This window comes from Sturnus vulgaris, chromosome 3, assembly GCF_052056855.1.
Source record: "Sturnus vulgaris isolate bStuVul1 chromosome 3, bStuVul1.hap1, whole genome shotgun sequence".
In the NCBI taxonomy this organism is placed as follows: Eukaryota; Metazoa; Chordata; class Aves; order Passeriformes; family Sturnidae; genus Sturnus; species Sturnus vulgaris.
This window is the reverse complement of record NC_142245.1, coordinates 8201180-8224444: the sequence shown is the minus strand read 5'-3', so window position 1 is coordinate 8224444 and position 23265 is coordinate 8201180. Positions and strand designations below refer to the sequence as shown.

At 42.9% G+C, this 23265-nt stretch overlaps 2 protein-coding genes across 3 annotated transcripts in view; both read right to left on the bottom strand.

Annotated features, from left to right (window-relative positions):
* The window catches only part of CHGB (chromogranin B), a 64074-nt gene extending 60341 nt beyond the window's left edge, over positions 1-3733 (bottom strand). Inside the window, exon 1 of one of the 2 annotated variants that reach the window (XM_088160894.1) lies at positions 804-3733. In XM_088160894.1, the coding sequence (XP_088017020.1) occupies positions 804-2808 (2005 nt within the window). In that variant the 5' untranslated portion in view covers positions 2809-3733. The remainder of the gene's footprint in view (positions 1-803) is intronic. The other variant, XM_088160892.1, reaches the window with a different exon arrangement.
* LOC148224170 (uncharacterized) lies at positions 78-23265 on the bottom strand. Its single transcript, XM_088160712.1, has 3 exons — positions 23162-23265; positions 20919-20986; positions 78-4096 (listed from the first exon to the last, which is right to left on the bottom strand). Exons 1-3 carry the CDS (start codon positions 23263-23265, stop codon positions 3054-3056), a joined length of 1215 nt encoding a protein of 404 aa, XP_088016838.1. The 3' UTR covers positions 78-3053.

Sequence of the window (23265 nt, the reverse complement as noted above, 5' to 3'; positions counted from 1 at the left end):
ACAAGATTAAATTTAATAGTAAGTTTTTAATAGTAACAAAATGAATACAATCAAAGTATTGGAGATGACAATTAAAGTATTGGAGATGAAACAATCAAAGTGCATATATTTAAGAATATACAAAATTTGGCAGTAAGTAATTTAGTATAATTGAGGTTCGTATAAAGCATAAGCAAAACCGACCGGGGAGGGGCCCCCCTCCGACCGGGGATACGGGGAGTGGCTCGCCATTCCTCACGTATCAAAGCATCCAGGCTAACAATCCCACTTATATACTGTAAGTTACAGAAGTTTCTAGAAAGCTCCTCCTAGTTTCTATTCCTAAAATTTACATAACTATACTGCACGGCGCATGCTCTACTAATGGGTTAGGGGGTCTCTTATCCTTTTAAGGGTCTTATTTCCGGTGAAGGCCCATCATCATCATCAGTGACCGAGGTGTGACCTGCAGGTAGCGCAGGCGCCCTGTGTGACTGAGCAGATGTTTTCCATAACATGACTTTAATTAAGTCCCATGCTTGTGATCATTCCATTTTTGACAGCTTCAAGGTTGAAGCTGTATTTCTAGATGCCGCTTATCAGACCTTCGTCCTTCGACTATTCTTATCTGACTTTCTTCCAACCTCCTTCTTCGACTCCCAACATCTGGGAGATGTCTTTTATCCTGTCTCACCCATCTCCCCCTTCTCACTCTGTAACAATTGTCTTCTATTGATCTAAATACAATTTTGTTAATATAGTTACAACTTAATTAGCACGAATCACATTTATCACACTTCCTTCCTTCCTGGAACCCTTCCTACCTGGAATCGTTCCTTCCTGGAATCCTTCTTCCTGGAATCCTTCCTGGAATCCTTCTTCCTGGAATCCTTCCTGGAATCCTTCCTTCCTTCCTGGAATCCTTCCTTCATTCCTGGAATCCTTCCTTCCTGGAATCCTTCCTTCCTTCCTGGAATCCTTCTTCCTGGAATCCTTCCTTCCTTCCTGGAATCCTTCCTTCCGGGAATCCTTCCTGGAATCCTTCCTTCCTGTAATCCTTCCTTCCTGGAATCCTTCCTTTCTTCCTGGAATCCTTCCTTTCTTCCTGGAATCCTTCCTTCCTTCCTTCCTTCCTTCCTTCCTTCCTTCCTTCCTTCCTTCCTTCCTTTCCTTCCTTCCTCCCTTCCTCCCTTCCTCCCTTCCTCCCTTCCTTCCTTCCTTCCTTCCTTCCTTCCTTCCTTCCTTCCTTCCTTCCTTCCTTCCTTCCTTCCTTCCTTCCTTCCTTCCTTCCTTCCTTCCTTCCTTCCTTCCTTCCTTCCTTCCTTCCTTCCTCGAATCCTTCCTCAAATCCTTCCTTCCTGGAATCTTTCCTGGAATCTTTCCTGGAATCCTTCCTTCCTTTCCTTCCTTCCTGGAATCCTTCCTTGCTTCCTGGAATCCTTCCTTCCTGGAATCCTTCCTTCCGTCCTGGAATCCTTCCTTCCTGGAATCCTTCCTTCCTGGAATCCTTCCTGGAATCCTTCCTTCCTTCCTGGAATCCTTCCTTCCTGGAATCCTTCCTTCCTTCCTGGAATCCTTCCATCCTTCCTGGAATCCTTCCTTCCTGGAATCCTTCCTGGAATCCTTCCTGGAATCCTTCCTTCCGGGAATCCTTCCTTCCTGGAATCCTTCCTTCCTTCCTTCCTGGAATCCTTCTTCCTGGAATCCTTCTTCCTGGAATCCTTCCTTCCTTCCTTCCTGGAATCCTTCCTTCCTTCCTGGAATCCTTCCTTCCTGGAATCCTTCCTGGAATCCTTCCTTCCGGGAATCCTTCCTTCTTCCTGGAATCCTTCCTTCCTGGAATCCTTCCTTCCTTCCTGGAATCCTTCTTCCTGGAATCCTTCCTTCCTTCCTTCCTGGAATCCTTCCTTCCTGGAATCCTTCCTTCCTTCCTGGAATCCTTCCTTCCTTCCTGGAATCCTTCCTGGACTCCTTCCTTCCTTCCTTCCTGGAATCCTTCCTTCCTGGAATCCTTCCTTCCTGGAATACTTCCTGGAATCCTTCCTTCCTTCCTGGAATCCTTCTTTCCTTCCTGTAATCCTTCCTTCCTTCCTGCAATCCTTCCTTCCTTCCTGGAATCCTTCCTTCCTGGAATCCTTCCATCCTTCCTGGAATCCTTCCTTCCTTCCTGGAATCCTTCCTTCCTTCCTGGAATCCTTCCTTCCTTCCTGGAATCCTTCTTCCTGGAATCCTTCCTTCCTTCCTGGAATCCTTCCTTCCTTCCTGGAATCCTTCCTTCCTGTAATCCTTCCTTCCTGGAATCCTTCCTTCCTTCCTGGAATCCTTCCTTCCTGGAATCCTTCCTTCCTGGAATCCTTCCTGGAATCCTTCCTTCCTTCCTGGAATCCTTCCTTCCTTCCTTCCTTCCTGGAATCCTTCCTTCCTGGAATCCTTCCTTCCGTCCTGGAATCCTTCCTTCCTTCCTGGAATCCTTCCTTCCTTCCTGGAATCCTTCCTTCCTGGAATCCTTCCTTCCTTCCTGGAATCCTTCCTTCCTTCCTGGAATCCTTCCTTCCTTCCTGGAATCCTTCCTTCCTGGAATCCTTCCTTCCTTCCTGGAATCCTTCCTGGAATCCTTCCTTCCTTCCTGGAATCCTTCCTTCCTTCCTGGAATCCTTCCTTCCTGGAATCCTTCCTTCCTTCCTGGAATCCTTCCATCCTTCCTGGAATCCTTCCTTCCTGGAATCCTTCCTGGAATCCTTCCTGGAATCCTTCCTTCCGGGAATCCTTCCTTCCTGGAATCCTTCCTTCCTTCCTTCCTGGAATCCTTCCTTCCTGGAATCCTTCCATCCTTCCTGGAATCCTTCCTTCCTTCCTGGAATCCTTCCTTCATTCCTGGAATCCTTCCTTCCTTCCTGGAATCCTTCCTTCCTGGAATCCTTCCTTCCTTCCTGGAATCCTTCCATCCTTCCTGGAATCCTTCCTTCCTGGAATCCTTCCTGGAATCCTTCCTGGAATCCTTCCTTCCGGGAATCCTTCCTTCCTGGAATCCTTCCTTCCTTCCTTCCTGGAATCCTTCCTTCCTGGAATCCTTCCTACCTTCCTGGAATCCTTCCTTCCTTCCTGGAATCCTTCTTTCCTTCCTGGAATCCTTCCTTCCTTCCTGGAATCCTTCCTTCCTTCCTTCCTGGAATCCTTCCTGGACTCCTTCCTTCCTTCCTTCCTTCCTGGAATCCTTCCTTCCTGGAATCCTTCCTTCCTTCCTGGAATCCTTCTTCCTGGAATCCTTCCTTCCTTCCTTCCTGGAATCCTTCCTTCCTTCCTGGAATCCTTCCTTCCTGGAATCCTTCCTTCCTTCCTGGAATCCCTCCTTCCTGCAATCCTTCCTGGAATCCTTCCTTCCGGGAATCCTTCCTTCCTTCCTGGAATCCTTCCTTCCTTCCTGGAATCCTTCCTTCCTTCCTGGAATCCTTCTTTCCTTCCTGGAATCCTTCCTTCCTTCCTGGAATCCTTCCTTCCTTCCTGGAATCCTTCCTTCCTGGAATCCTTCCTTCCTGGAATCCTTCCTTCCTTCCTGGAATCCTTCCTGGACTCCTTCCTTCCTTCCTTCCTTCCTGGAATCCTTCCTTCCTGGAATCCTTCCTTCCTGGAATCCTTCCTGGAATCCTTCCTTCCTTCCTGGAATCCTTCCTTCCTGGAATCCTTCCTTCCTGGAATCCTTCCTTCCTTCCTGGAATCCTTCCTTCCTTCCTGGAATCCTTCCTTCCTGGAATCCTTCCTTCCTGGAATCCTTCCTTCCTGGAATCCTTCCTGGAATCCTTCCTTCCTGGAATCCTTCCTTCCTTCCTGGAATCCTTCCTTCCTTCCTGGAATCCTTCCTTCCTGGAATCCTTCCTTCCTGGAATCCTTCCTTCCTTCCTGGAATCCTTCCTTCCTTCCTGGAGTCCTTCCTTCCGTCCTGGAATCCTTCCTTCCTGGAATCCTTCCTTCCTTCCTGGAATCCTTCCTGGAATCCTTCCTTCCTTCCTGGAATCCTTCCTTCCTTCCTGGAATCCTTCCTTCCTGGAATCCTTCCTTCCTTCCTGGAATCCTTCCTTCCTTCCTGGAATCCTTCCTTCCTGGAATCCTTCCTGGAATCCTTAATGGAATCCTTCCTTCCGGGAATCCTTCCTTCCTTCCTGGAATCCTTCCTTCCTTCCTGGAATCCTTCTTCCTGGAATCCTTCCTTCCTTCCTTCCTGGAATCCTTCCTTCCTGGAATCCTTCCTACCTTCCTGGAATCCTTCCTTCCTTCCTGGAATCCTTCCTTCCTTCCTGGAATCCTTCCTTCCTGGAATCCTTCCTTCCTGGAATCCTTCCTTCCTTCCTAGAATCCTTCCTGGACTCCTTCCTTTCTTCCTTCCTTCCTGGAATCCTTCCTTCCTGCAATCCTTCCTTCCTTCCTGGAATCCTTCCTTCCTGGAATCCTTCCTGGAATCCTTCCTTCCTTCCTTCCTTCCTGGAATCCTTCCTTCCTGGAATCCTTCCATCCTTCCTGGAATCCTTCCTTCCTTCCTGGAATCCTTCCTTCCTTCCTGGAATCCTTCCTTCCTGCAATCCTTCCTTCCTTCCTGCAATCCTTCCTTCCTTCCTGGAATCCTTCCTTCCGTCCTGGAATCCTTCCTTCCTGGAATCCTTCCTTCCTTCCTGGAATCCTTCCTTCCTGGAATCCTTCCTTCCTTCCTGGAATCCTTCCATCCTTCCTGGAATCCTTCCTTCCTGGAATCCTTCCTGGAATCCTTCCTGGAATCCTTCCTTCCGGGAATCCTTCCTTCCTGGAATCCTTCCTTCCTTCCTTCCTGGAATCCTTCTTCCTGGAATCCTTCCTTCCTTCCTGGAATCCTTCCTTCCTTCCTGGAATCCTTCCTTCCGTCCTGGAATCCTTCCTTCCTTCCTTCCTTCCTTCCTTCCTTCCTTCCTTCCTTCCTTCCTTCCTTCCTTCCTTCCTTCCGGGAACCCTTCCTTCCTTCCTGGAATCCTTCCTTCCTGGAATCCTTCCTTCCTGGAATCCTTCCTGGAATCCTTCCTTCCTGGAATCCTTCCTTCCTGGAATCCTTCCTTCCTTCCTGGAATCCTTCCATCCTTCCTGGAATCCTTCCTTCCTTCCTGCAATCCTTCCTGGAATCCTTCCTTCCGGGAATGCTTCCTTCCTTCCTGGAATCCTTCCTTCCTTCTTCCTGGAATCCTTCTTCCTGGAATCCTTCCTTCCTTCCTGGAATCCTTCCTTCCTGGAATCCTTCCTTCCTTCCTGGAATCCTTCCTTCCTGGAATCCTTCCTGGAATCCTTCCTTCCGGGAATCCTTCCTTCCTTCCTGGAATCCTTCCTTCCTTCCTTCCTTCCTTCCTTCCTGGACTCCTTCCTTCCTTCCTGGAATCCTTCCTTCCTGGAATCCTTCCTGGAATCCTTCCTTCCTGGAATACTTCCTTCCTTCCTGGAATCCTTCCTTCCTTCCTGGAATCCTTCCTGGACTCCTTCCTTCCTTCCTGGAATCCTTCCTTCCTTCCTGGAATCCTTCCTGGAATCCTTCCTTCCTTCCTGGAATCCTTCCTTCCTGCAATCCTTCCTTCCTTCCTGCAATCCTTCCTTCCTGGAATCCTTCCTTCCTTCCTGGAATCCTTCCTTCCTTCCTGGAATCCTTCCTTCCTGGAATCCTTCCTTCCTTCCTGGAATCCTTCCTTCCTGGAATCCTTCCTTCCTGGAATCCTTCCTGGAATCCTTCCTTCCTTCCTGGAATCCTTCCTTCCTGGAATCCTTCCTGGAATCCTTCCTTCCTGGAATCCTTCCTTCCTTCCTGGAATCCTTCCTTCCTGGAATCCTTCCATCCTTCCTGGAATTCTTCCTTCCTTCCTGGAATCCTTCCTTCCTTCCTGGAATCCTTCCTTCCTGGAATCCTTCCTTCCTTCCTGCAATCCTTCCTTCCTTCCTGGAATCCTTCCTTCCGTCCTGGAATCCTTCCTTCCTGGAATCCTTCCTGGAATCCTTCCTTCCTTCCTGGAATCCTTCCTTCCTTCCTGGAATCCTTCCATCCTTCCTGGAATCCTTCCTTCCTGGAATCCTTCCTGGAATCCTTCCTTCCGGGAATCCTTCCTTCCTGGAATCCTTCCTTCCTTCCTTCCTGGAATCCTTCTTCCTGGAATCCTTCTTCCTGGAATCCTTCCTTCCTTCCTTCCTGGAATCCTTCCTTCCTTCCTGGAATCCTTCCTTCCTGGAATCCTTCCTTCCTTCCTGGAATCCTTCCTTCCTGGACTCCTTCCTGGAATCCTTCCTTCCGGGAATCCTTCCTTCCTTCCTGGAATCCTTCCTTCCTTCCTGGAATCCTTCCTTCCTATCTGGAGTTTTAATACACACACAGCAGCTCAAGACCCTTGAAGGTAGGAGAGGTTGATCAGTTCCTACTTTGGTCACTTGGAAGTCTGTGACTTCCTTTCCAGTGTCACAATGTTGTTAGAAAGCAAGTCACCCCTCACCCCTGCTGCATCCAGTGGTTGTACCTGCTATGGCAAAACTGTCAGTCAAACCGTGCATGTCTGTAGCTTAGAAGTACCAAACAAATATTTTTACCTCCATTTAGCCTTTAAAATCAGAAATTAGAGCAATGGTATATTTAATATTTCAGTGGGATCTGGTACTGAATCTAATCTGCTGCTCTCTCACCGTCAGGGGAACATGGAGTTACTAAATAATTGCAAGTTCTCATAGATTGGAATGAAATCTTGTCTTTTTCAAGCACAGTATGTTCTATGTTACAGAAATTAAAACAGCTACGTGATCCTTGTGAGACCATTATTCTGGCAATAGATGCATCCTCCCTTCCTGCGTTTCCCCGCTCCTTTGGGTTTATATGAAAAGAATAGCGCATTGCCTCATAAACATCATGTCTATTGATGCTTCCCTCGCTCTCATAAATTTGCTTAGCAATTCCCTGGTACTATTACCAGTTTCCATAGCAAAGGATGTTAAATAAGACTATAATCACAAACTCAAGGAGCTGCCAAGGACTGAAACCAAACCATACATGAAACAGCACAAAAATGCAAAATATCCTTGGAATACTCCTACTAGGAAGTCCCTGAGAGATAGTGGGAAAATATTCCCTTTAGAAATCCTGTCTTGAGTAGAGCATCCAGAGCCTATGAGACAGTGAACTAAAAATGCTAGACTAGATCTGATGTCCAAAACTGAACTGTCATAGGTAGGGCAGGAAATAGATCACAGCCAAACCTGCCCCTTCTGCCCGAAAATGGCTTGGGATGAAATAGCATAGACAAGGCTAAAAAAAGGCAAGCTGCTTCTCCTGGCTGGCAGTGATGTGTGTTCGAGAGGCCACACAGGCAGCTGCCCTGTGCCAACAAATGAGCAAAGGATGAACTTCCACAGCCCAAAAGCAGCTGCTTTGCACTGAAGGCTGTCAGTTGATAACCCTAGAAGCCCTTCTCACCTGGGGTACAATCAGAGGGACAGAAACTCATCATGCTAAGATTGCTTCTTGTTCATGTTGTCTGTCACAATCTCTGAGCAGGAAAAGCATTACCTCATTCAGGATAAGCATGGATACTGATTCATTAATTTGACACTTTTTTGTGCTAATGGTTCATTTAGGTGCCCTTGAATCATGTCAAGTGCAGTGGATTTTTACATTACCACCAATAACAATTACCAATCCTGTTGCCAGGATGCGGGATTAATCTGAATTTTCCCCTTGAAAACCCTCTTTTTTGTGTTGTGTAAGCCTTTAAAATTACAGATTAAGTTCAATCTGGAAAAACTAAGGACTAGAATACAACTGCCTTCTTGTACCACATGCAGTCTCTGTAGTGCTCCCATTTCTTCCTCAAAGACCTAGCACGCTTTAAACTAAATTATTCCACCTCCCCTGATCCCCTCCACTCCCCCCAAAATTGAGATATTGTTTACGTGGTGTCTTGCTCATTTAGTTTTTAGATTGTACATGCTGGTTTTTTTCAATATTTCTCAAGACAGTAATTTTTACTTCCCTGCCAAGAAATAACTGACCACTGATTCATCACAATGAATGCCAGAGACTAGCAATCTGACATATTAGCTATTTTTAAAAATGCATTTAAATACATTTTTGGACAAAAATTATTTCCAGAATAGTCCCTAAATACCGTGCTATGTGCCTCTAGGGATGGCATTCAATTTCTGGAGGTAATACAGCTTCTCAGTTACTGCAGTCTTAAGCAGCTATAGAAGTTAATGTCACATCTCTGCACAAAGTTTAAGCAAGTACATCTGCATATATTCTGGATAGACTTAGGTAAGACATGAACAGGGAGCATATGGGTTTTAATCAACACTTGGGCTTTCACACTGATTTTTAACTAGCACAGAAAGTCAGGCTTGCTGGCCACAAGGCTCTTCAGCTCTTTCCTTCCCCTGCTCCCTATTACAATGATAGAAGCGGGCAAATGTCTGCTTGTATCTTTAGTGGATCCCCTACTGCCAGGAGTGTTTTCATACCACAGAACTGTCCTTGCAGCTGCCTCATAGCTGGAGAAAGGCCGGAGGGCTTACTTGTTGGTGGAACAGCATGAGAGCTGCCTGGGATCCAGCTGGTCATCTGCTGCCGTTCAGGTTTTCCTTCCTCACACAGCATGCTCAGACCCTCAGTCAGAGATCCACAGGCTCTGCCCTGTCTTCCCACAGCCAACAGGGAGATTGTCATCCCAGGAGTATTTGGCTGGAAGGGACCTTTGGAAGTCACTCTCTATCCTATCCTCCTGGATGATTGTCAATGCTAAATCAGGTCTGCTGTGGCTTTGTCCAGTAGAAACTTGAACCGCCTCCAAGGATGGAGGTTCCTCCAATCACTCTAGTGATCTGTCCCAGGGCTGCACATTTCCCCCATGATGAAGTTTTTCCCAACATTCTGAGCCACAGTTTGTGATCTTTGCCTCTTATTATATCATCTCCCACCACCAAGGAGAATTTGGCTCTGTCATCTTTTCAGCTGCCCTTCTAGAGACTGGTGGCTACTACTACATTTACCTCCTGGTCATGCCAGTAATTGGTTGCTGCCACTAAAGATGTGACACTCTTCACAAAGGTCACCAAGAGGATCCTGCTGGATGGTTGTAAGCACTCGGCACCTCTCAGCTGAAATTGCCAGTATTTGCAAACAAGCCAACGTAACATCCACACCAGTGGGTGTGTTACACAATCATGTGCCTTGAGTCAGAGTGCCAAGGGCAAGACTCTCTGCCAGGAATCTCTAAGCAGTTGCTCCTTCAGTCCCCCTGCATTCCTCGAGGAGGGGAGGGATAGGAGATCATATTGCCTTGAGCTCAGAAGCTCATCAAGAACCATCATGTAAACGAAAAATACAAAACCTGTAGAAAAGACAAGAAGTATTGCTGAAGGATGTGTATTTCCAGGACAAGGCTCAGCCATATTCTCAGAAATCGTGTGCAAGGACATGCCAAAGGAGACTGCTGTGGAGCTAAGTCCAAACAAGCATCACAGTCCAGCGTTCAGGAAGTGCCCACATGGGCATAATCACCATCACTCAGCACTCTCCAATTTTAGTGAGAGTTCAATTCCAATACATTCTATATTCAGTACAGAAGGGGAATATTTAAATATTTAAAATAATAACAAAATAGATCACTGAAGGTGGGCAGCCTAGCTTCCCTACAAGCCAGCACCCAAGTCCTTTAGCCTCTTCTTTGAAAGCCATTGGTCGCTTATTTAGGACAAAATCACAGCAGCAAGAAGCTAAAGCTTCCCCCACATCCAAAGCTACAAGGAACACTGATCAATTCCTAATGACAGCTGTACCTAGCTCTCCCTTCTCTTGTACAAACTGCCTCCCCAACCCAAATCAGGTGCTGGAGACAGGGCCACAGTTCATTAATCCTTTCCAGCCCTGATGTTCCTTGGATGCCTTATTTACTTCTTCTTGCACAAAAAGAGGAAAATAGGTATTTTGTGTGTCCTGGACAAAAAGAGGTTTTAATAGGATTCAGGAAGGTTTAGACATATTCCTCATGCAGGACTGGGCTGCATTTTATGGAGAAGTCAGATCCCAAGGGTGTATAATTTCTACCTCCCAGAAAGCAGTTGTCTCAGGCTCCCAATAAAACATTATGTTGTGATTTGCAGAGGATGAATTTTATGGAGTTTTAGTGAAGTGACCTAGAAAAGACTGTGTAGCTCCACTTATCTCTAGATACCTAAACAGGTATGTGAAGCTCAGCTGCCAGGTAAGAGTCTGCTTCAGTGATTAATTGATTTGTAGCGACTTAAACAGAGCTGCTTGCTTTGTGAGTCAACATTTCACAATATTTGGGTGCAAGACTTGACTCCCAACCATCCTGACAAAGTTGTTTATGGAAAGGAAGAGATTCTTACAAGACTGGAGTTCACCTGATGCACAAATTGTAAAACAGTATCTTTCTGTGGCCTTCTAACTGCAATAATCCTAACTGCACTTTGCCAGCTGAGAGGAAGATAGTACAATGCTGACAAAGAAGAAAGTACAATGCTGGGCAAAGGATGGGATGGTTTGACTGCACTACTATGATCTTGGTAAATTAATTTCATGTCCTTGTGCCTTGTATTCCTGCTTGTGAAACTGGAGGGAACTAAAACCTCATTTCTTCTCCAATGTGGTTATGCTGCCCATTCAGACAACAACTTTTCAATACAGGACAATGCAAAGCAAAGCACAACCTATGAAGAATAGTAAAGCAACAATCAATGTCATGCATTTTTTTGGCATCAGTTTGCAAATGATTTGGTGGTTATAAATTGCTGTGGGCCTTTGGCAAGAACTGCAGAGAACCCTGGTTTTCAGAAATGAGGCAAAATCTGCTTTTATAGGAAGAATTTACGGATGATAAGTTAGTGAAATCATCTTTTACTTCCCAAAGAAATAAAGAGATTAAATAAAATCCTGAAGTGCCTTATTTTCAGTAATGGAAAAATAAATCAAAGCGAGAGTTATTAATCTGAGACATGTAGGATTAAAACAAATCTGGTAAGAAAAAAGGAAGAAACACAGAGATAGTTATAATTTGGTTAAGACAGCAGAGCTTTTAATACCCATCACATGCCCTCAGCTGAGCTCAGCAATAAACCAGGGGCTTGGTTTGAGAAAGAAGGATCTTTTCCTTTGCTAACTCAGGTGTGTTCATAAAGAAGAAATTATGTTTGCCTTGGGAATTACATATTTCTGGTGTGTTCACTAAATTCTTTTAGGTTGCTTATTGAAGTGCTGTGGATCACATGGAAAGACTCATTACTTGACTGGTAAAAAGGATGTGAAAAGATCCATAACTGATTGAAGTCATCTTCCCCCCAATTTCCACTTAAGCAACACTTTAAACTAGGTCAGAGCATTAATTAATTTTTGTATGAAATCTCTCCTCAGACCATCTCGCCTCCCATTGGCTAGTTAATTAATATCAGCACCATTATTTGGCTGCTACTTTGCAACACAAAAAAGAAAAAGCTAGTAATTATCCACTGGGAGAATAAATTAATTAGGTTACTATGTGTTAATGCTCAACACCTCTCTTGTAGCTGGAAGCCAGAGTCCTTTCTGTCTTGCCTGGGTTTCTGGAAGGTAACTGGGTCACAGGAGCATGTGTCTTGGCTTCAGCTTTCGCTGTGCTTCCTCTTGACAAATCTTTGTTGAAGATAATCTCCTTAAAATAGAGGCTGTTTCTTCCTGCCTTCTTGCTAGAAACAGGCTCCCTGAGCACCTTACATGGACCTTGGAAAAGTTTGACTTCTTGCCGGTAATGAGCTGGGCTTTCCATTCACGGAGCAGCCTCCAGAAAGCCAGGCAGGGTTTCTCATGAGGCTTTGCTGGCCACCCACTGCAGGTTCCTGCGCAGGTGTGCCCCAGATCTCTATCACTCACATCGAGGTAACGCCTATCACACCTTGCCAGTGTGGAGTTGGAAACTTCTGTGCAGCAATATTTAGGCAAGAATCTGATTCCTGTTTTGGGATAGGTTTGTGCCACTCAACAGGCAAAAAGTGCTGATGCTCACTAGTTCTTTAAAAGAGAGTCCAACACAAAAAAAAATGTCATTTATATCCTGACTGGTGAATTTATACTATGAAAATACAATTTCATGCTTTGGATATATGAGGAAGAGCTGAAGAGGTCAAACAAGATCACTGCCAAGATAGTAAAATCAGAGAGACCATGGCAAGCAGATAGGTTGAACTAGGGATTAAAAGGACAGAGGTTCTCCCCTAACCAGCCACCAGAATAGTTTCCCTGCAACTGAAGGAACTTGCCTGTGTTGCAATAGAAAACTCCTGGTGCTTGAAGCCGTGCATTTTGTGCTGACAGTACACTTAGTCCTAAAACCAAGCACCATTTTCTCAGTTATTCACATTACACCAGCAGTATCCATAGGGATATGCCTTTGTGCAGCACCTCTGAGACTGAGTACCACAAACTTGCAAGCAAATCCTGTATTCATATCTTTGCAAAACCTTTCCCACTGATAACTGAATCCCTAATGGCAACATTCTTCTTTCTCTGTAGGGAAAATTGTTGGCAGCTTTTCTCAAGCCAGCCTTCATACCCTTCATACCTTCCTTTGCTATCTCTATCCAAGATACTGCTGTTGTTAGAGGTGCCAAATACGGTGCAATATTTTGTCTGGGAAAATAATAGTCATGTCTACTCTTTGCAATCTGAGTAGGACTAAAGACAAATGAAGCTCCTTCCAAACCTTCAGCCCTCATGAACTCTTCACCTGTCTTCCTTTTTAAGACTTTGTCTTCCAGATTTTATCTGTATCTATCTAGAGTTTATCTGCAGTTTGTGCAAGATGTAATCACACTATGAGATAAAGAAGACACAATGATTACATACTTCAGAAGGAAAAAACACAGTTGTAAAACATTGATTTATGCTAGAATTTGTTCTCTTAACACAATAGTTGAAAGGCAATGTGTGATGTAAACAATGACAATTGCTTCCTCTTGCCTTTTGCATGCTGGCAATTGCAGTAAAAGAAGTTTCTCCTGCTCATAAAGTAGTGCATAGTAGTTTACTGTTCATAAAGCAGCTTTTCACACTGAAATATAAAGCAGCCTGACATCAGAAAATAGAGTTAAGATCTCAAATCTGAATTTGAAGGGTGACACACTTATATTGGCCCCGTAGACTTTGCTGACCTACAATGAGAGCTGGTTCCTTTTCTTTCCCTCCCCTCATGCCAGTCTCTACTATGTTCCCAGTCCTTGCCCTCCTTTAAAGAGGCATTCAGTGGAGAAGTCACTAAATCATTGATGGATACAGATACTGGATCAGGCTTTTAGCAAGTAAAAAATCACTTATTGATTTGGGGACAGCTGAGTGGAGTGTAAGGGACTTATGGACATACTTTCTGGATAATAATTTATTCCCATGAATAATCCTCCATTGTGCAAACAGTCCCACTGAACACAGGGATTACAATACAGAAAAGGGCAAGAGGATGAAACCCTGAGATAAGATGCAGAGTAAACAAAATATGATATTACAGATATTAATTAATGTGTACTAATAGGCAAATTGTAAAATCAGGATGGCCATGAGTCACGAAGCTTCACTGGTTCCTGAACTTATCAGCAAAACTGTTCTCAGTGCAAAGCCAGAGTGTCATTTTTAAATATAGCTACTGTCCATAAGCTGAGGCTGTGACCTATCTGTGACTGGGTAACTAAAGGCAACAATGTCACCCACGGCCTCAAGTTTCAACAGGAGCTCAGTGTTTTCTGTATAAGTCACTCTCTGTGCTATCCTCTCAGCTAGAGATAATTTTGCTTTATTTTTTCAACATGCTTTATTTCTTTTGCCCAGTACCCTGAGAAAAGTCAAGGTTTACATACCTAGGAAGTGTGTTTATATTTTCCTACTTTCCAGTACATTATGAATCCATACACTGGTTTTGGACTATATTGACAAGGGGGCAAGGCCATGGGAAAATTCACCATGAGGCTGTCCCATGTCATTTGCAAGCCAGATTCCCAGCACCTGAAGGGATGCAGGATCTGCTGGCTATCTTTATTCCTATTTTCATTGTATCGTATTACAATATCTGTTTTATTGTACCATTTTTCTTGGGGTTTTCTTACTGAGTGTGGAAAAGCCATGCACCATCTTGCCCACTTAACCTCCCAGGGGTGCAGAGCAGGATCTTGGTCATGTAGGGCAGAAGGTGCACAGGCAGGACAGGAGAGATAAAGCTCACATGCCACTTCTGAGGAAAACCTGCTGCACAAAATTAGTCTCTAAACACACAAGTGGGAAAGAGATGCGGACAAAAACTTTCTACTTCAGAATCTGTAATATTTAATCTTAAAACATCTTGTGAAAGGTGCTGCAACTCAGTTAACAAATACAAAACTATCTCTGAGTGATGCAGGCATTTCATGTAAGTGCATCAGTTGGAAAAACAAGATATCTTTGTTTTGTTTCTACAGTAGTTTGAAAAATACTTTCCTTGTTGAAATAAAAAGGATTTTCTGAATACTTATTTTTGTAGAAACATCTGCTGTGTGGGAAATTATTTGACAAAAAATCATATCTCTTTATTTATATTATAAAATTCAAAAAGTCTGGAGCATGTTGCAAAATAAAACAAAGAGAAATAAACAGGAAATAAGGGACTGAGTAGTCACAACATTTTAAGGTCAGTTCCCCTTGCTTCGGATTCAAGTTGTACTCTTTCTCAATGTGCATTTTTTTTCAAGGAATTTTCTCTCTCTTTTTTCTTTTTTAAAAATTTTAAAAATTTTTGTGATTTCTTTTCCTTTCCTGCTTTAATTGAATTATTCCATTTGGTCCTCTAGAGGGTTTGAAAACAAATAAACTTTATTTTTACTTCACACAGGGTATGATAATTCCTATGCACAAGTCACAAACTGCACTTTAGAATATGTCTAAACCTGGCTTTAAAATTTACTGTCGTTTCAACTACTTTGATTTGATTCAGTGTGATGTTTGGTGTGGTTTAGGATCCTTTGCAAAAGATCCATTGGATAAAGGAATTAGAAAGCTCACCTAACAGTTTGAGGCAAGGCAGTCTCCTGTCAGAATCAGCCTGCTCCATTCAAAATCATCCCAGTAATTCCATCCCTGGGATTTTGCAGGTACCTCATACACCTATTCCCTAGCAGAGTCCTCATTTCAGTCAGAATCTAAGAATTTCCACAGATTTTGACTGCTTGCACACAGTCCTAAGATCTGCTGAAAATGAGGTTTCTGCTCTTGGATTCTCAGTATTCATTGATCTGAAAGACCTTATTGTGGCCTTTCAATACTTAAGAAACAGGGAGGGAGACCTTTTCCTAGAGTGTGTAATAACAGGGCACAAGGTAATGGTTTTAAACTGAAGGAGGGTAGGTTTAAATTGGACACCAAGAATTAGTGAGGCACTGGAGCAAGCTGCCCAGAGAAGTTGTGGCTTCAAGTCCAAAGCCAAATTAGATGGAGCTCTGAGAATCCTGATCTAGTGCAAGGTGACCCTGCCCATGGCAGGATGAGATGATCTTCAAAGGCCCTTTCCAACACAAACCATGCTATGATTCTGTGTTCTTTAAAGCTTCATTCCAGCCCAAACTGTTCTGTGATTCTAGTTCCAGTGAACAAGGGTCAATATTTAGTCTCCAAAGAAGGTCTTTTGACTTTCTTATTATCCTTTTACACAACTTATGTTCTGAGCCTGCACAATACTGGAACTCTGGCTTAATAATGTTAAAAACTGGTTCAGTTGTTCAGGGCTATAACTATTTGTGGATTAATACTTTGAATGAAAACAGCAGAAATAATTATAGCTGCATCTTGTTCTACAAGAGAGCAGGAAAACACCACAGACATGCCATTAACACTGAGATCATTTGTGTGCTCTCATTTTATCCTCAATGCTACCCATTAATTGTACTTTAGAAATATGAAAGTTTTGCATGGTGCCTAACTGGCAATACTATCAGAATTTAAAGGCAAATACTACTTCACCTTCGGAGTAGGTGGGTTTTGTTTCTCAAGCAGCCTCTCTGTAACAAGGTAATTGCTAGCAAAATCGGTGAGTGCCTCAGATCATTTCCCTGCAAATCAGAGAAGTTTTTTTGGCAGCCCAGAGAATTGCAAGATGCAACAAAAGGATACTTTCTGCCATCTCAAACCTGGGCCTCCTTTCCTACCAGTAGCACCCCCAGGGAACCTACTGCATTCCGTGGGGTGGTGGTCTGGATGCAGGATGACCAGTGAGCCTGAGACTGCAACACCGCTCTTCCTCACTGAGAGCCTTCCCCACGGACTCTTTTAATCATTATTTCACCCGACTCCCCAGCAGAGTCAGGTCCCTGGAGGAACAGCTGCCCTTCTACAGTTTTTCCAGCAAAAAGCAGTTTGCCTGGATTTGAGCAGCAGCTGAGCTCTGCAGCTGCAACCTCACTGGCAGAGCTGCCAGCAGCAACAGGACAGAGGCTCACACATTTCAGTTAATCAGTCATTTATCTGTCTGGGGGCTGTCTGTGCTTTATCTGTGCTGCGCATGCACACAGGCTTGGGACCAGGCCAGTACTCCAGCACACTTGGATGTCTTTTGCTCCCATGGCTGAGAACAGCTGGGCAGGATTTTCAGTGCTTTTCTGTGTTGTTGTTTTTTGTTTTTTTTTTCCCATATGAAAGAGCGTTCACATCAACCAACAGCCTGGCTTTGGGTTCTCACTACACACCAGTGAGTGAGTTCTCACTCACACCAGTTACAGCCTAGACTTTGCAGTTCTTATTTTGCTGCCTCTGGTCCTGGTACTCTTTTTTTTTTTTTCTGAGAATATCCATCCAATACTCCAAGAGATTTTTCAGTGTTTCAAGGGTTTATCTATACTTGTCTGCAGTGAACCTGATAAACCAGTTTTTGCTGTCACACAAATGCTACGCATTGTTCAGCTGTACAATGTGTCTTTTATCACCAATCTTGTATTTTCATAGTGGTTGCTCTTAACTTTTAAAGTTCTGACTAAAAGGTAAATGGCAAACTTGTGAACAGCTTCACATGGAGAGCTGTCAGACTCAGCAAAGGATGTTGTCATCTTTAAAGTTACATATACCCATATCTATCCTCAGAAGTTTGAAAATGAGAGTTCTTTCTTCTTCCCAGCAAGGAGAATAAGTCAGAATTACTCAAAAACTTTATTGGTTTGTATCTTATTAACCACATTAAATTTTAAAATTCTTTTTTATATGTTTCCAATGCTGTGGGCAGAATAGGAATGTTTTGTTTACAAGAGTTACTGGCTGAGCACAACAGAGAGTTAAGAATACAGAGTAAGCATAAAGTGATGTTCTCACATTTCCCCTCAGAAGTCCATTTTGAAGTGGCTCACCCTCTGTTTTAAATATCAAGTGACAAATCTGCTTGAGCTGCTCTTTGTCACAACAGTTCCCTCAAAGCTAAGCACAACTCAGCTTCTGCCTGTTGATGTCCCCACTTAAACCAAGACAGCTCCAACATTCATCCAACATGAATTTGAATTGTTTCAGCCCAATAACTTAACACAGAACTAACCCCATTGAAAACCAACCAACCACAAAACAAAAGACAAAGCAAATTCCTCCACTTTCTGACAGAGCTGTCCTAGTTCAATGAAAGGTTAGATACAAAAGCCAGAAAAAGTACAAAGGGCAGGTAGGAGTGCAGGAGCAGGTGTAGTAGAGTCAAATGCTGCAACCAGATGTTAGGCTAGCTTAAGGCAGGGACACCCTCAGGCTGACCTCTACTCTCAAGAAATACACTGTCTCTGTGGTATGCATTTCCAGGAACAACAGTGCAGTAAACCTTGGGCATTGCCATCCCAAACATGGGAATTGATACCTATTTAACAACCATAAAAAAGATGATATTTCAGTCTACTTTTAAAGACTTTCATGTCAATAACTGAAACTTAAAACACATTTCTCTGTCATTAGGAGTATGTGTGGCAGATGGAAGAGAAATACAAGTGACGGAGGACAAGAAAAGCTAACATTTTCCCCCGATTAGATTTGTCCCATTTATTTTCTCCATATTGATATATTCAGTAGAGGCACACTTCAAGAAATGTTGAGTCTGGAAGTACAGAGACCGAACAGACAACAAGTGGCAAATTTCAGGCTCTGTTGGGCCCTTTGGTGTTCACACAGGTCACTGAGAATATAATTTTCCTTCTCCCCTGCAAAACACTGGGCACCACCACACCACAACCCCACATTGTAGCTACTCCTTACCTGCAGAATTCAAAGGAAGCACTTGCATCACTACTACTGTTATCTGGCAGAGCATAAAGTTCAGCCTCACATTTCATTTAAAACACAAACATGGCCTTTGAAAGGGAATTTTAAATGACAGCAAAGTCAAACTTTCCTGCTGTCATAGGAAGCTCTGTCTCTCCTTATCTTAAGGTGTTCCTCTCTGTTCTTGAGATTAAAAAACCAAACATTATCTGTGTCATATTGCACAACTGTTCTTCATTCTCTGACCATTTTCATTGTCTCTTTCACAGTGAAATGAGTACTGCTGGGAAAAATAGCATAGGAATACAGTGCCAGAGATAACAAGATGGAGATAGTAACACAAGTAGATTTTGTGCAAGAACACAAGAGAATGGCTTGTAATTGACATGTGAACAGAGCTAGGAGGTCACAGAACACCACAAATATATTCATATTTACAAAAATAAAACAGTTATGTATATAACCTCAGTTTGATATTTATATACAAAAACCCTTAGTATAGAACCTATTCTAGTTATACCAAAACCTAAAAAGGTTCCCATTTGCAACTGACTTTGGCCAGTTTAAATGTGGTGCTGTGATTGTGTGGTACATGAATCCTTCAAGTGTTTCACAAACAAACCCACCACCACCAAAACCAACCAAACAAAAAAGCCCGAAAATCAACCAAAAAAAAAAAAAAATCCACAAAACCCCTCTAAATTATATACGTTTCATTTCAGAAACTATAAACCAGCTCGGATCAAGAAGCAAATCATGCTGACACTCTCAAGACTAAATCATAGCATGTCTCATTTCAAATCAAAATTTAATGCCTGCAATATTCTATTGGCACTTGGGGTTTTGTTTTTTTTCTTTTTTAAAAAACCTTTTGTTGTAACATTGTCTATCACCAATGCCAGATTATACATAATAATTAACAGTGTTTGAAAGTGACTGAATTTTTGACAGGAGGAAGTGAAACTCTTATTTTTCCTGTTATAAATTCGATTATTAATAGTAGCCAAAAGAGGTTTCATTTTATATTTATGATGCTTTATACTTGTTACTTTGTCATGTTATATTTAGCAATGCTCTCATCGCCCACCTTGCACAGCTCTAGAGAATATGACCAAAGCATTAATTCTCACTGAACAATGTCTTAACTTTCTCTTCCACATAAAAATTGGGACTGGGAGGATGAGAGGGAGGGCAGAGAAGAAGAATCAAAATTGGGGGAAAAAAACCCCTTAAACAATCCATAAATCAATGTCCCAGTCATAGAATTGTTTTGGCCATGAGCCCTTCCAGGGACAGGGCATCCACAACTTTCCCCATCCAGTGTCTTGCTAACCTCCAGGTAAAGAATTCCCTCCTAACATTTTGTTTATCTCCCCTCTTTCAGTTTCAAACCATTCTAGCATCACAAAATGCCCTTGTAAAAACCCCTCTCCAGCTACCCTTGTAGCCTCTTTAGAGTCTCTGAAGTCCCTATAGGACTGAAAGGGACTCTAAACTCTCCTTAAACTCTCCTTGGAACCTTCTTTTCTCCAGGCTGAGTAACTCCATCTCTCTCATCCTGTCTCCATAGCAGAGGTGCTCCAGCCCTCTGAGCATCTTCATAGCCTTCTCTGGACTTGTTCAAAGGCAACTTCTCCCTTCTCCTGCTGGGGACTCCAGAGCTGGACACAGCACTGCAGGTGGGGTCTCACCAGAGCAGAGTGGCAGGGTCACCTCCCTCAGCCTGCTGGCCACCCTGATTTTGATGACAAACTGCTGACTCGTCCACAGAGAAAAATACATTATTCTGTACTACAGTAAACATTACAGAAAAAAAATGTCATTGCACAATGGCCAATTTTTCTAATAATCCTTTCTCATCAGCCTCCATGAGACCAAGAGGCTTTTGCCATTCTAACAGTATGGTTCTTTCTTGATATTTTTCTTATCCCTTAGCGTCATTTTTCTTTAGTGCCCATAAACTGTCCAGATTTCACATTAGGGAGTGATACAGTAACATTCTCAGTGCCAGAGAAAAAGTCAGAACTGTATTTTCAATTATAAGTGATTCTACAAAAGATTAAAAAACATCTATTTGACAATGCTTGCCTAATACTGTGCCTTCATTTGCACAGTTTTACTAGCTATTTTTATTCTCAGTTACCCACCCGACTCAGAACAACTGCAGAAAAATCAAGTGCAGTAAAATAAGGAGTAAAATTCATCTGAATATTCAGCTGTCATCAGCATTGGTGTTAGTAAAACCAGATCACTGGAACTCAATGTATGATGTGAAAGAGGAAGCACAGCTGTAATTTGATGTTCACAATCTTTATAGCTACTGTAGCATCAATGAAGGTTGATTATTGGTTGTATCTATAATTCTGACAGCTGAAAAAAATACGACATCGACTACAGAAACACATATAAAACCTTGAAGGCATTTCCTAGTGCCTTTTTAGTATAGGTTTGCAAGTGTATTGTAAACATCAGCCTCAACCACTTATTTCCTGTACTTGGGCAAGTATTTATCTCATTATTAATGAAAATCTTTGCAGTTCCATTTGGCTTCACATCTCAGCCAGTTCAGCCTCAAGACTGCTTTGATATTCCACCTACAGCACACAGTGCCTCCAAGCAACTCCATTCCAAATTGTCATGGCAGGGAGCAAGATACAGTTAGAGGGCAGATTACCCATGAACCTTTCGCCTCTTCTTTTGGCTCTTTCACTCCTGCTCAGGGACTTCATCACTACAGTGTCACTACCAGAACAAAGACAGAACATTTTACCCTCTGGTTAAGTATTAGCAATTCTCATTCAACTTGTTAGTTTTTATTGAATAAGAAAACACGTTTTCCAACAGGTGCACAGACGGTTTAAGCAGAGTTTGTGCTTGTCCACTGAAAACGATCTTGTAACCTTGTATGTCTGGATCTCTTTGAGACTCTTGCAAACAGCACCTCAATTCAATGCAAGTTTTATAATAACAACCCCATTTTCCTTTTTTTCTTTTCTTTATAAAAAGTGAGAGCAGGTTATCAACTTAACTTTTTAGACAGACATTCAAGAAGAGTTCTATAAACTGATCCATGTGCTCTAATTACTGTACAATTTTATACCCTCTTAAAGAGTAGATGAGACTTGTCTGCTGCATCATGGCAAAGTATGAGCTTATCTGACCCAACCATATTTAAGCAACTCCTTAGGGAGGAAAAAAGACAGTGTGCTAGGAAGCCTAACCGAATGTACACTTTGCTTCAAGTTAAGTAAGTCAACATAAAACAGTATTTTCCACCCCTCTCTTTTCCTACTTGCTCCACACTTTACATGTACCTCTTTAATAAAATGAACACATGAGTATTTCATGAATCCATTTAAGGCCTAAATTGTAATTTTTAGCTACAGTGAATTATGGAAGGAAATGCAGTATAAGTTTGACAAAGTAAAGCACTTTTTTTCTTTTGGAAATTAACACTAGGGCTGAATGTGACCAAGTGTTATATTTCTAGTTTTTAACAAAAAATTAATGGTACAATTTTATAATATGCCTGGCATGACATCCAATTTTTGGTAAGTTTAACACACCAAACCATGTTTGAAAGTATTCCGTTCTATCACTGCTTTACAACAAATTCCTTGAACTAATAAATCCTAAAAACAGGGAAGAGAACACAAATAGACAACTGCTTTTCTAAATACTGTTTTCTCTAAAGTTTCTGTATTCTCTTTCTTCACTCGGTAGTGAATACACCTGGAGAAGCTCCTAATGTTTTCCTAAATACCAAGGGTTTATAACTAGAGTAGTTCACATTCGTGTTTAACAAGAGAATCACTTTCCACCAACCCTCCCCTCCTCCTTACCCAGAGGAATTCCTCTTATCGTTTTCACTTAAAAATGAACTGCATTCACCTATAATTTACTTTTACTGCATGTTTCCCCCTACCTACCTTACCTTGAAGCTTGCAACACTAACACAGAGACCTCGGCAGGTTAGACGCATTACACACTTTTGAGACATACAGCATCAGATACTAACATTAGCTTTCCCTACAACACCCAGTGGAATGTCACAAATTACTTAAAAACACAACTAAATCTGCAGGGCATTAATAAATAGAAAATTGTTCTCTAATTAAATGGCAGATTGAGAGACAACATAGAGTAGCATTCCTGTAACAGCACTAACTCCCAACACAAGACAGGAAAAATGGTTTCTCTGCACACAGTGAGGAACTGGTGAAATTATCACAACTTCACAGCTCAGCTACAAAACAGAGCACAACAAAAACACAGAGAAAAACAGTTTCCCTTTATCTGCTAATATGTTGTTGGGTGAGTTCCCATGGGCCACCCCTATTGTCATAAAATCAGCTCTCAGGAAGGCCCCGAGGTTGTGGTGCCAAATGCAGCAATACCTGGGGTCTTCACACAAAACATCCATCCTGAAACAAAAGTACCACACTTCCATTCTGCCTGCAGCTCCAAAACTCCAGTATGGGCATTCCCACTTGGCACCGTTGTCACGAAGATGTGTTTTTAGCTGAACCACATACGACAGCCATTTGGTTCATGTGGCTAGGCATGAGGGCAACCAGGCACGGACAGAGAAAGAGATAGAGCTAGGACAAGAGCAGGGGGTGTCCCTGTGAACCCCAAGAGGTACGTGTCAAGAGCAGAGCACGCAGGCCCCTGCCTCCTCTCATGTCAGTGGGGGACAGAGGGTGAGACCTGGGGGCAGGGCCTCAGGGAAGCACGCAGGGACAGATGGCCACCACCAAAACAGGTGAGATCAAAGCCCTTGAAGGAAGGCACAGCGCCTGCCCCTTTATACTACAAAAAAATCCATCGTGTCTTTGGTGCCCTAGGCTTACTGCCAGCTTAAAGCATAGTAAAGCTTAAGGAAGTAGAGCTCCCTATCCTTAGGGCAACCTTTACACTCCCAGGCTGCGTATGGAGGACATGGACTGAGGTGGGGTGACCTCAAAGAGCGTGTGGATGGCAGCAGAAGCCTGACTCGCCTCAGCAAAGCCACTATCCAT

Coding starts and splice junctions, on each gene's coding strand:
- LOC148224170 (XM_088160712.1), bottom strand. CDS start 23,265: ATGGATAGTGGCTTTGCTGAGGCGAGTCAGGCTTCTGCTGCCATCCAC. Junction 20,987..23,161: donor TCCATACGCAGCCTGGGAGT/GTAAAGGTTGCC, acceptor TTGTTCTGGTAG/TGACACTGTAGTGATGAAGT. Junction 4,097..20,918: donor AAGAGGCGAAAGGTTCATGG/GTAATCTGCCCT, acceptor GATTCCATTAAG/GATTCCAGGAAGGATTCCAG.